This window comes from Simochromis diagramma, unplaced genomic scaffold, assembly GCF_900408965.1.
Source record: "Simochromis diagramma unplaced genomic scaffold, fSimDia1.1 OVJJ01000205.1, whole genome shotgun sequence".
NCBI lineage: Eukaryota > Metazoa > Chordata > Actinopteri > Cichliformes > Cichlidae > Simochromis > Simochromis diagramma.
Window position 1 is genome coordinate 5,429,726 of NW_024386782.1, and position 11,978 is coordinate 5,441,703.

General features: G+C 38.9%; 1 protein-coding gene across 1 annotated transcript; it reads right to left on the reverse strand.

Moving 5' to 3' along the window:
• Positions 1 to 1,337: 1,337 nt before the first annotated feature.
• oprk1 (opioid receptor, kappa 1) lies at positions 1,338 to 11,978 on the reverse strand. The gene is made up of 3 exons (XM_040018167.1): positions 7,902 to 11,978; positions 6,940 to 7,292; positions 1,338 to 4,630 (listed from the first exon to the last, which is right to left on the reverse strand). The coding sequence occupies exons 1-3, from the start codon at positions 8,138 to 8,140 to the stop codon at positions 4,092 to 4,094; spliced, it is 1,131 nt and encodes a 376-aa protein (XP_039874101.1). The 5' UTR covers positions 8,141 to 11,978; the 3' UTR covers positions 1,338 to 4,091.

Sequence of the window (11,978 nt, forward strand, 5' to 3'; positions counted from 1 at the left end):
CCAGCACTTTCATTTTTAGTATATGGCTTATGAGGCAAGCAATGAGTAGGCACCTGTTCAATCCTTATTAGAAGGCAGAGCTTATTACTGAACCTGGCTAAATGTAATGGCTTGCAAATGCACTTGCACCTTGGGAGACAGTGAGTAGAAAAATGCAGTAATCTTTGTAATTATAGCTGTCAGCTTCAACAATCCACGTAAGGACCGACTGATTTAATTTGCCTCTAAAATCCTTCAGAATCCCTTTTATCTGTGCACCATTATATTTGTCAGCTGCTGTAAGGAGGGCCACCTCATCTGGAAGCCTTTCACAAATGGCAACTGTAGAAATAATGAAAAAACAAACAAACAGTCCTTTTGTAATAAAAAGTAAATAAAAACCTGCACAGCTGATGATAGTGTTTGAAAAATAAAGTGGCTCATTCTTGGCTGTGTGGTGGCTGCAGTTGGGGAGCTGCCTTTGTCGCTCCAAGCTCATTCTCAGTGTATTTAAGTTTTCCTTTTTAGCTACGAGACAATTTTCTTATCTCTCATCAGCAGGATAACATTTTTCATTTGTGTCTATCCAGTGTTCCAAATATTCTTTATTTTTTTCTCATCTGTTGCAATTATTGATTATGATTTGCATTACAAAGCATTACAAAGTTATATATTGTTGAATCAACAACATCCATCCCAACCTCTTAACTGTCACAGAATATCTGACTTTATAAGAGCAACATAAACAGTTTTCACATTAGGCAACATTTTATTTCAACTACCATAAATAAACAGCGAGTGGAGTTAAATTGTAGTAGAAATGGCTTTAAGCCAACTTTTAACAACTTAATATAATTAAATAGAATATTGTTAACAATTTAAAAACAAATTAAAAAACCCAAAATATTGGTTTGTTCTTTTCCCCACACCTTCAAATAGTAATAACCCCGTCTTAACCACAAGCTCAAACACAAATCAAGACAAATCAACAAGATAAATAAAAAGATAGGAAGGTCACAGCAGCGACAACATATCATTAAAGTCCTCACACAGGGGCTGAACTTACAGTCAGTGCAGATTCTTCCACGAGGCCGACTACACAAAGTGCCATACAATTAGCACAACAAGCATGGACCTCTGCCTCTCCCTCAGTGTGTTCACCATGGAAACATTAACATTGTATCTGAATTGAATTTACTTAATAATACCTTGAAAAATAGAAGCACTGAGGAGGTGGGCTATACAATCTTCCTACCACTTTTTTTGACAATTAAGCTTTAAAAAACAAACAAAAAAACTTCCTTGTGCCCACACTGATATAACTGAAGACTGAACTGAAGCTCTCCTTTGTATTCACCTTGAATCTCACATTTCTCAGCTTTATTGTAACTTAGTTGTGCATGTGTGAAACATGTTTCTGACATCCAAAGCTCAAAGATACATCAAAATATGTCCGAACACCCACAGCAGCAGCAGCATTAGACATAAATGAGCTGATATTGTGCTGCATCAAATAATGTAATAGCATTAGAGGAATAATTAAGAGAAACATATCATAACAACACATATCCTCTGTAAGATGTTAATCTTCTTACATAATGCTACAGCTACTAAGCTCATATGGGATAAACTGTACTTTAATAATAACAAGTAAGTGCTAAAATCTACCTGCTATTTTATTTTAAACAAGCACAACAGCTGAACTCTGGTGCAGAAGATAAGGCACACAAACAAGGCACAAAACACAACTTCTGCTATAACACTATATCTTTATCAGATTTAAACAGGTAAATATATTACATTACATTTAAGAGTTTATTTGATTAAATCTGGGTGACCTGATGGCTACTAGAACAGCTACAATAATAAGTTCAGCAAACAAGGACGAGTCAGTAAATCGTTTAACAAAGATGAAAGAAAGACTTATCATAGACCATTACGAAGCACTTTGAACCATCTAAAATGGAAGGAATTTAACACACCATAAAAAACAACTGTCGGTATTTGTGTGCAGTGAAAGAGCGATGGCCATAATAACAAACTGTTTCATACAGAATGTCTGCGGCTGATGAAAAATGTATGTAAAGCTGAAAGAGCCGATGTGTTGCCATTAGAATCTAATGCTCCGTGTCACATTTCAGCACATAAACTCACAAACACACATTTACCAAGCCCAGACTATGGTGACAGGTTGAGAGGAAATTTACAGTATAGACATTAAATTGCACTAAATGCTGAAAGCACTGTTGTGTAGATACAATACACTGTTGTCCTGATGGCGGTTGCCTTAAAGCCCTCTGCCCATTTTTTTCCTTTTACATGCGGTTCTAGTTTCAGAGTAGATGAGAAAAGGCGGACACTGTGTCCTGTTATCTCAAAGAGACTGCAGCATCACAGCTCTAAATGTTCAAAGATGCAGTTAATACAGTTCAGCTTCAAACTGAACCTACAACTGAAGAACAATACCTACTGATGTTTTGACAACGAAGCCGTCGTCAAAGTCAAGCAGCGGGTCAAGGAGAAAATACTTTGATTCGCTCTCTTCAGCGTTTTAAGTCGTGAATATCAGAGGATTAATCCCTGAGAGGCTATTAAATATTCTACATTAGTTAACTGTCAAAGTGAAAGGACTATTCACACACTTTTAACACCAAAGCACCAAACTGCAATGCACATCTACAGTCACTTTTTTTTTATCCAGTTTCTTAAAGAGCTTTGATCTTATTCATGTTAATATGAAAGCCCAGACAGTTTACAGGTCTAGTTAAAAAATGTGTTTATCTTCTTTAAACATCTGGCTTCATCTTTGCAGTGTTGCCATCAACAATGTGAAAAGGTGCAAAAATTGCATTTCCTCAATTGGCCACTCGAGGCAGTCTCCAAAAGCGAGTAGTTCTCCACAGACTGCGGTGTCAAAATACCTGACTTTAATGTCTTGATGCATGCATCAAGTTACTAAATCCCAACAGGTTGATTCACTGAGCTAGTTTCAGTCATTGTGCAAATGTACTGTTTATTAGGTTGGGGAAACCTAAAATCAGCTGAGACTGAAGAAGTCTCTTGGATGAGTGACGAAATGTTTCTCCCACTGAAAACGCTGCGTCCAGATGAACAGAATCAACCTTTTGGGACTCGACTTTAATGTTTGCAGTAAAAATAATGATTTCAATTTCTGTAGCTAATTTCCACATTCACAGCAACTAGACAGGGATGGGTTTTTGTCTTAGTTGTTATCCTGTTTGTAACTAACTCATTTTATTTTTGCATTAAGGCTTAAGGATACAAGGAATACTGCAAATCCACTTCACAGACCTAGACTTCTTGAGTGTGTTTGTGGGGTCAGTGTTATATTTTTGATGCAATTTTCTGGCAAATAATATGGCTTTCTGAAAAGACTTCTGATTAATGTAGTGTTTTGCCTGTATACGTCTTATCACTATTTAGCAGGTATCTGCATGGGCATAATGATGATGCATCCCACTATCCTTTGAATATGATTTCTTTTTAAAAAGAAGATAAAAAAAAACACAATAAAAAAGTAACATCACGCTCGCAAGTGGGACTTTAAACTCTTTTATACTTAAATACCAAAACCACCAACAGGTTCATCTTTCTGTCAAGAATTTTTTTTTACATAACTTGAACTGAAGCCTATTCATGTCTGTGCATCTTTTAAAAACTTAAGTCGTCTCTATGTACTATTACATACAGTTCATTCTTTTAAGGCTTAATTATCTGTGTTCTGTGGTCTCCAACATGACTGAAGTGTATTCCTTGGTGACTATTTTTAGTGAGGAATTAATACTTTTTAGCGACTTTAGTGACTCATTCATTGCAGCAGAGTAGCGTACAGAAAATTAGAAGCTCCAATCTTTGTTGGTTGTGCCCTTTTCATGGGATTTGTGTAGTAAGAATAAAACATAGATTAGCACCAGGCTAATCTTTTAAGTGAACATGTTTTTGGCTTATTTGACCAACGTGCTGGATACAGAGCTAAAAATCTGGCCCTGACTCTGGCTTTTATCTCAGATAGCTGTAGTGATTTGAGTTAAGCCCAGCTCATTGGAGTCCTCCCAGCTCTGATAGGGCATAGAGGACATGTCCATGGCTAGTCATACGGGCCTGGCTTGCTTTACGCCTCCCCGAGCTTCTGCAGGGCAAGAATGATCCCGCAGAGTGCTTCTCACACGGCTCACTCCATGACAGTCACCTTGTCCTTGTGTTCTGGGACAGCAAAAGTCTCTGAAGCATCTCTTGAAGTTCTCATCCAGGAAAGCATAGAGGATGGGGTTAAGGCTGCTGTTGGTGTAGCCCAGCGCCACGCAGAAGAAGTAGGCGGCCATAACAGCCGTGGTCTCCGGGACATTTGTTGACAGCGTCTTGACCAAGATGAAGATGTGAATGGGTGTCCAGCACACCACAAAGACGGCGACCACCACCAGCACCAGACGGGTGATGCGACGCAGGTTGCGGTCCTTCTCGCGTGAGCCTGACAGCAGCCGCACGCTCTTCAGCCTCATGACCATCAGAGTGTAGCAGACAGTTATAATGATGACCGGTGCCACAAATGCAAAGATGAAGACACAGATCTTCATCAGCGTGTCCCAGTAGATGTAGGGATCAGGGAACTGTAAAGCACACTCTGTAGTCCCTGTTAGTTACAGAAGAATGCAGTTATAGGAACACACAGCAGGAAATGCTCAAAATGACACGCTAATGTCAGATTGACATGTTCAAAGTTACATGTCAAACTGACATCTTTAAAATTGCATAGAGATGTTTAGTGAATGGTTTTCTTGTGTTTATTAGCATGAAGGTGATGGATATGAAGGAAGTGTTACTCTCAGGGCATTAATAGCAGTAAAAAAAACATATGACTTAACCCTGTAACTCCAAACGCATTATATCTGACACATGAGTTATTGTGAGTTTTTGAGACCTCCATCGTCAGTGCGATTTCTTTTCCCCCCTGAACACCTAATGCATTTCACAAAAATGCTGGATGTAGTGAATATGATTAAAAGTCATATATGCAAATAGGTATGTAAAGTCTTTTTTTTTTCTTTTTAATTGTCAGAAGGCTCTAAACACTCCAGTTTAAAAAACAAATTGAATTTTTCTGGAAATTATTTCCCAGTTCTGGCTTTACTGGGTTAAAATTTAACTGACCCGATTTGGGTCAGTTAAACTGTTTGTAAACATTAAAGTCTGGCTATAAAACACTAATATACATTCATAAACACCATGAAAAACTGTTTAGTTTCTCAGACATTTTACATTCACAAGCCACTTGTTTGGATAGAGCTGTTTATCTCTTTGTTAATGTAAATATATAATCAGCCGATCACCATTTAGACATGCAGACAAGTGACTTTAAACATGCTGTTTCATTGAGAATTTCAAGGACAACCATGGCTTGTGTTTATGAGAAAATATCTCATAAATATTTTTGCAACACATTGGAGAAAATATCCAATGTGTTGCAATTCTCTGGGTGAAAATGCTTTTTGATGTCAGAGGTCAGAGGAGAAAGAAAAGACTGCTTTGATCTGATGAGACAGTAATTCAAATGACCACCGATGCAACCACTCCTGCAAGCTAAGACCAGGTAACTGAGGTGACAATATGCATGACACTAGCAGACTGAAAAAACTGGTGAGTCTGGTGGGTCAGAGTTTGGTATAAATGACATGAAAGCATAATCCTGCCTTGTATCAACGTTTCAGGCTACTGGTGGGGTATTGAGGTGAGAGATATATTCTTGGCACACTTTGGGCTCCTTAGCACAAACTGAGCATTGTTTAAACACCTCAGTCTACCTTATTATTGTTCCTGAACAACTGTCCCTTTATAACCAACGGTGTAGTCATTAACAAATTTCCCACATGTGGGACTAATAATGGTTATCTTATCTTATCTTATCTTATCTTATCTTATCTTATCTTATCTTATCTTATCTTATCTTATCTTATCTTATCTTATCTTATCTTATCTTCTGATGGTTGCCTCCAGGAGGATAACACACAATACCATCATCCCAAACTGATTTCTTGAAAATGACAATGTGTTCGCTGTGCTCAAATGGCCAGCAGCAACTGCCTAGTGCTATCATGTCAATATGGACCAAAATCTCTGAATGTTTCCAGCGTATTTTTGAATCCGTGCCACTAAGAATTCAGGCAACTATGAAGGCAAACAGAGGTCCAGCTCAGCAGGTGTACCTAATAAAGTGGTGTGTGTTATGTTCTCAGTAGACATAGTTTGAAAAAAATTTTCATGCTATTTTATCCTTCGTTGTGTATTTTATTTGTTTAATTTTCCACCCACCTCCATTCAGTTCCCCAATACTAAATGGAGGGACTTAAAGTCAAGTGTTGGCAAATGAATTTCCCTTTGGGATTAATAAAGTGTTACTGATTATGATTATGATCCTTTTGGGCTCCTTTAAATTCCTGTCCTGCCACCAGCATGGCTTAGAAATGACAATGTGAGAGAGATCCTGTGATGCATAAAAGTTGTCAATTGAGGAAACTAATGTCCAGAATTAGATTCATGAGCAACTCTTTGGATAAAGTGTCTTGTACTCAATAGAGTTTCATTGTAAAGATGAATTTCAGACATTTGCTGAAAGAAAATATGTTCTTCTATTATAACCTTTCTAAAGGAAGACCCATTTTCTCTGTCATAGCTTCAGCAAATCAAGTAGCTAATAGGCTGTCATCAGACCTATAGAACACCCCGTTCATTGAATGTGAAGTAGCCAATTGAGATAATTCTCAGCTGTAAATTATATAGAGCTTTTAGCATGAAATCACATATGAGTCTCCTTAGTACAGAACAAGGTAATTTGTCTCTACAGCAGACAGACTATAAATAAACTGAAATATAACCAAAAAAAACCATATAAAAATTAGATAAAGAACAGAGGTAGGGTCATACCAGTGCATGAAATGGTCATACCGTTATTAGTATTGGTGCTGCCCAGTATCATGGCAGGGATCCCAGCAGCCGACGACAGCACCCAGATGATAACATTGATGATCTTGGCCTTGACGGGGGTCCGGAAATCCAAGGCCTTAACAGGGTGACACACAGCTACGTAGCGGTCCACGCTCATCATGGTCAAGGTGAAGATGCTGGTGAACATGTTGTAGTAATCGATGGAGATGAAAACTTTGCACGCTATCTCGCCAAACGGCCAGGAGCTGAGCAGGTAGTCGGTGCTCTGGAAGGGCATGGTGGTGGTGACCAGGGCGTCAGCCACGGCCAGGTTAAAGATGTAGATGTTGGTGGCTGTTTTCATTTTTGTGTATCTGGGGGGGAGGAGTGGGGAGAGTAGAAGTAAACACGATTCTCTTTGATTTTCTTTCATCTGGGGGGAAGCGAGAGTGATTAAATCATGTGTTCAGTATAATAAAGGGAAGCAACATGGGGGAAAACCCTGTCATTGTTTCCATGAGGTATTAAAGTCAAGCTTACATGATTATATGACAGGGAACACATGAGCTCTGACTAACACACTGTCGTCAGTGACATCTATCTATCTATCTATCTATCTATCTATCTATCTATCTATCTATCTCTCTCTCTCTGTGTGTGTGTGTGTGTGTGTGTGTGTGTGTGTGTTTGAAACAAGAAAACACTATATGCATGCACTATACAGTTGCAGAAACGACAAAAATCCAACATTTGCTTCATTTTAAACCTCATTTCTCTTGATGTATGTCCCAGACCCGAGTAGAGCTGATACCAAACTTAATGCTTTTCTGAAAACACATGAGCAAACACACTGCAAAGGACTTGATCAGTGCGCACCGAATTCCCATTTTATGAGCTACTCCTGCAGATACGCACTCGGTTTCAAGCTGATGATCATGCTCTTTCACACAACAGATAACACGCTTTCAAAGCTGATAGCTCACCTTATGATGACATACATCACCAAACAATTGCCGACTAAGCCCACTACGAACACTATGGAGTAAACGGCGACTATGATGGGGATGATGGGCGACATTGGCTCGGGTTCAGCATCCCAGGTGCCGTTGGCAGTGTAGTTGAAAATATCCGAAGGTTGCCAGGTAAAGTTTGGGATGCACTCCCCCGGCTGGCCCGAGGGACACCGGTCCTCTTTGAAGATGTGCACCACGTTGCTCTCCATGGTGCTGAAAGCTGCCGCCGCCGCTGCTGTTGCTGTTGCTGCTGCTGTTGGGCGTAAACTGACCGTTCAACTTAAATTGGTGCAGACCAAGACAGCAGAATATCTGGCGACTGTTTAAAAAAACAGGGCAATTTTTTCCATTAGCACATACTGTGGGATCTGTGTGAGAGAACAAGAGCCAACACAACGCGCTCAAGGACATAATTACACAAGTGTGACACCACCTTACCTGCTTTCCCGCTTCCAAAAAAGTTCATTGGAATAAACCCAGGCGGATGAGCAGAAGTGCAAACACGGACTGAAATCCGGATGCGAGGAAAAACGTGAGAAACAAAAGGTTTCCGGGTAGTTGGCGAACGCACAGCACAATCCACTGGCTGTGCCACTGCTGCGTCCCCGAAGGTGCGCACTGGAAGCCCGCACTGCTCATTCAGTGACATCAGAGGTAGCGCCAACAGATATGACAGAGTATCCAGCCAGAATAAGGACTCTTACCACAGGAATAACAGCTAGATAGAAACACAGCCCGTTTATCACTCTTTTATCTAGATTTGGACCATTTTTGTTTTATTTCTGGTACTTGCATTACTAGTGACTAACGCACTTTGACCGTTAAACCACCCTTTAAGCTACACAAAATAACGAAAATAATCTTTAAAATATATTTTTTTCCTCTGTGTGTTCAAACATAATGTTATGAATTCCTGTTTTTGCTGCCAACTGACGTGAGAGCTACCACCGCAGTGCAAAAAACACACAGTCCTGGTTGCTGAAGGTTATAAGACATTTTAACGCAGACGTCTGGCGATCTAACCAAAAAATTATATATATGAATGCAATGCATATGAAACAGCCTGAGCGGAAACGAGCGATAACAAAGGGCGCTACTTTGCGCGGCTTCACGGGAAAAAAGAGGGGGGAAAGTGATCGTCACCTCATCAACATTCTTGTTTCCAATTTTGACCGGAATTAGTTTTGCTGCAACAGTAGAGAAGTCTCATTTTTCAGCTTTGCCTTTAATCTCCGTAAAACATGTTCCTTGCGCATTGTCTCTCTTTTATTGATTTAACTTTACCCGAAAACATGGATCTACTCGTCCACCCCACAATAACACAAAATGTAAAAACACTGAGATGTCAAACTAACGAATCACTACCATCCCAAATAAAGAAAGCACCAGTCCCGATATTACAGGCTATTCCCATGTAACCTGTCTCCCCCTTTCTCCCCCAACAGTCAGCAGACAGATCCCAACCAGCACGTAATTAAGCGTGTGCTGTTTCCTTTCCTTCGTTTCATGCATTGACAGTTGTTGCTTAGAGACCCATCATGGCCAGGTGTAACTTGAGTGACAAGGCCTTTTTGTAGGTGTGTTTCTATTGTCAAGGACGGACTTGACGTTGTGAGATGTCCTGTGTTGTTGTTGTTGCTTTTTTTGTACAAATATTTGATGCAAATCCCACTTGAACCTTGAGAATCGCATCGTTTTCCTCTGCGAGTGAAGGAAGGAGGCAGTTACAGTGTTTACCCTCAGTCTTATAAGTGCAGTGCCAAAGGTCTGTTTGCACATAGATGCAATCTGCTACTGTTCCTCTGGCACTTGAAACAGTTTTATATATATATGCATTTGCGTTCCAGAGGAAGAGAGGAACTGTTTGTTATGTAACTTCCTGTAGATGAGGTCAAGAGGGAATTCCTTTTAGCATTTTCCTCCACTTTGCATAGTGAGCCCAAGACCCTATCTCTTCAGTAAGATGCTTCACTTTAATGATGAAACAACTTTCAGTGAAACAACCTAATTTCACTTTTTGTTGGGGATTTCCCAAATGATCTATTAAAAAAAAAAATTCTTTCAAGAGCTCTTCACCTGCTGATTAGTGTCGCATTTTGAAATTTTCCATTTATTTAGCTCCATTTGAAAACTGTCCTTCCATATGCAGTATTAGTTTCCACTTTAGCATTCACTGAAAGATTGCACCAACAGAAAAAAGATAGCTACGGTTTGCGTGCAGCTTTTGGAGATTAAAAAAAAAAAGCACAACGTGCTTCCCAGACACAACCTCTTCCCAACAACAAAGTAATACTTCTTTAATCCTACAACTATATTATTGATTAATCTTCAAAATATCTGCCTTCCCACCCACTCTCGGTTACACAGAGGAAAAACCGCCGTTTGCAGAGCACATATTCACCTGGTTTAAAGCCTTAAGGTTACCGTGTTGTTTCAGCAGTTCAGCAAAACAGTTAAGAGTAAGTAAGAGGTCAGTTTAAAAGGTTTCTTCTGTAATCCAACATGACATATTTTTGTTAAACACATCTGTCTGCCTGAAGCTGATGAGTGAAGCTACTGTATTTAAAAAAAATATGGTGAAAGATGCTAAAATCTTCCACAGAGCTGCGGGATATTGTAGAGCCAGGTGATAAATCTCTGTGGGTAAATAAATCTTACACAATACACCAAGTGACATCACCATCATTATATTATACAAAATGGTCTTATGAAATGTGAAATCCTGTGAATTCAGTTTAATGTGATTTTATTTATTTATTTATTTTTAACACTCTTTAACAGTATTCAGTACCTTGCATGTGACGAGAAGAGCTTTAAATTTAACTGTTGATTTAACAGGGAGCCAGTTAAGAGAAGCTAATAGGCACAATAGGGTCTCTCGTTTTTGTCCCTGTTAGTAGTCGCACTGCATCATCATGGATCGATTGAAAGCTTTCAGGGAACTTATTTTTTAAACAACTTGATAGCAATGAATTAAATTCAGCCTCAGAGTAACACATGCACAAACTAGTTTTTCACTGTCACTGTCACAGAGATGAAAGAAATAAATTCTACATATTTGTTTATTGTGCACACTGAAGGACATATCCTGGCCAAAAGTAACTCCCAGGTTCCTCAGTGTTATGGAGGGAAAGATAATGCCAGACAGAAAAATGGTCTTTCAACCCATTTCCAGCATTTTGCACAATTTTGTGAATAATAATTTAATGTTAAAAAATATTCTACATGCTCTATTTTGCACCACTATATACTCCTCTGAAATTGTCACTAGTTGTTTTTTGCAATGTGGAGTTTCTTTAGTAGTGTGTAGTCAAATATGAGACTTTTTTTTGTATTTTAAAGAGCCAGTGCTCAAACATTTCTTGATGCATCTGTCCCAAATTACAGCTCCTGATTCAATTTAATGGTAGGAAAGGCAGGTGAAAATATCATGCTTTTATCTTTAATAGCTTTTCATGTTCATCATTGCCTCAGATTTCAAAGAGAAAGAAAAGAGGCTTGGAAGTGGGAGAACAGTGCTTTTAAAAAGTATCAATATCTAGAAAAGTATTCGATATAGGAAACTAAAAAATCACAGGAATCATTATACACGTCTGGACTTTAGAGCATAATGTTTTTAGGCAAATCAGAGACGGTCAAGTAATGAATGTTTTAAAAATGTCCTGTTTCGAGATGGAATGTACCACTCTTTCATAGTTTAAGTGATTTGTGTTATTTGGCTTAATAACGGCCTGTGGCCAGGTATCCGCTATATAGCAAAGAAAAAAATACAGTATTTTTTAAATAATGTTGGCTACGGGAAATAAAAGAGATAATGGTCCCTGTACAGAACCCTGTGGAACTCCATGACTAATGTAGTAAAATGATTAGTAGTATGGAATGCTGCAACTCTTAAAATAAACAGTTCCTTTGCACATGATTACCAAGCTGTTTTATAACTACCGTATTTTTCAGATTATAAGGCACACTTAAAATCCTTTAATTTTCTTAAAAATCAACAGTGCGCCTTATAATCCTGTGCGCCTTATGTATGAATTCTGGTTGTGC

Bases quoted from the DNA above. Each gene is read 5' to 3' on its own strand.
- oprk1 (XM_040018167.1), bottom strand. From the start codon at position 8,140: ATGGAGAGCAACGTGGTGCACATCTTCAAAGAGGACCGGTGTCCCTCG. The intron at 7,293-7,901 runs GTGAGCTATCAG...CCTCCCCCCCAG, and splicing joins GTGATGTATGTCATCATAAG to ATACACAAAAATGAAAACAG. The intron at 4,631-6,939 runs GTATGACCATTT...TGTAACTAACAG, and splicing joins CAGCACCAATACTAATAACG to GGACTACAGAGTGTGCTTTA.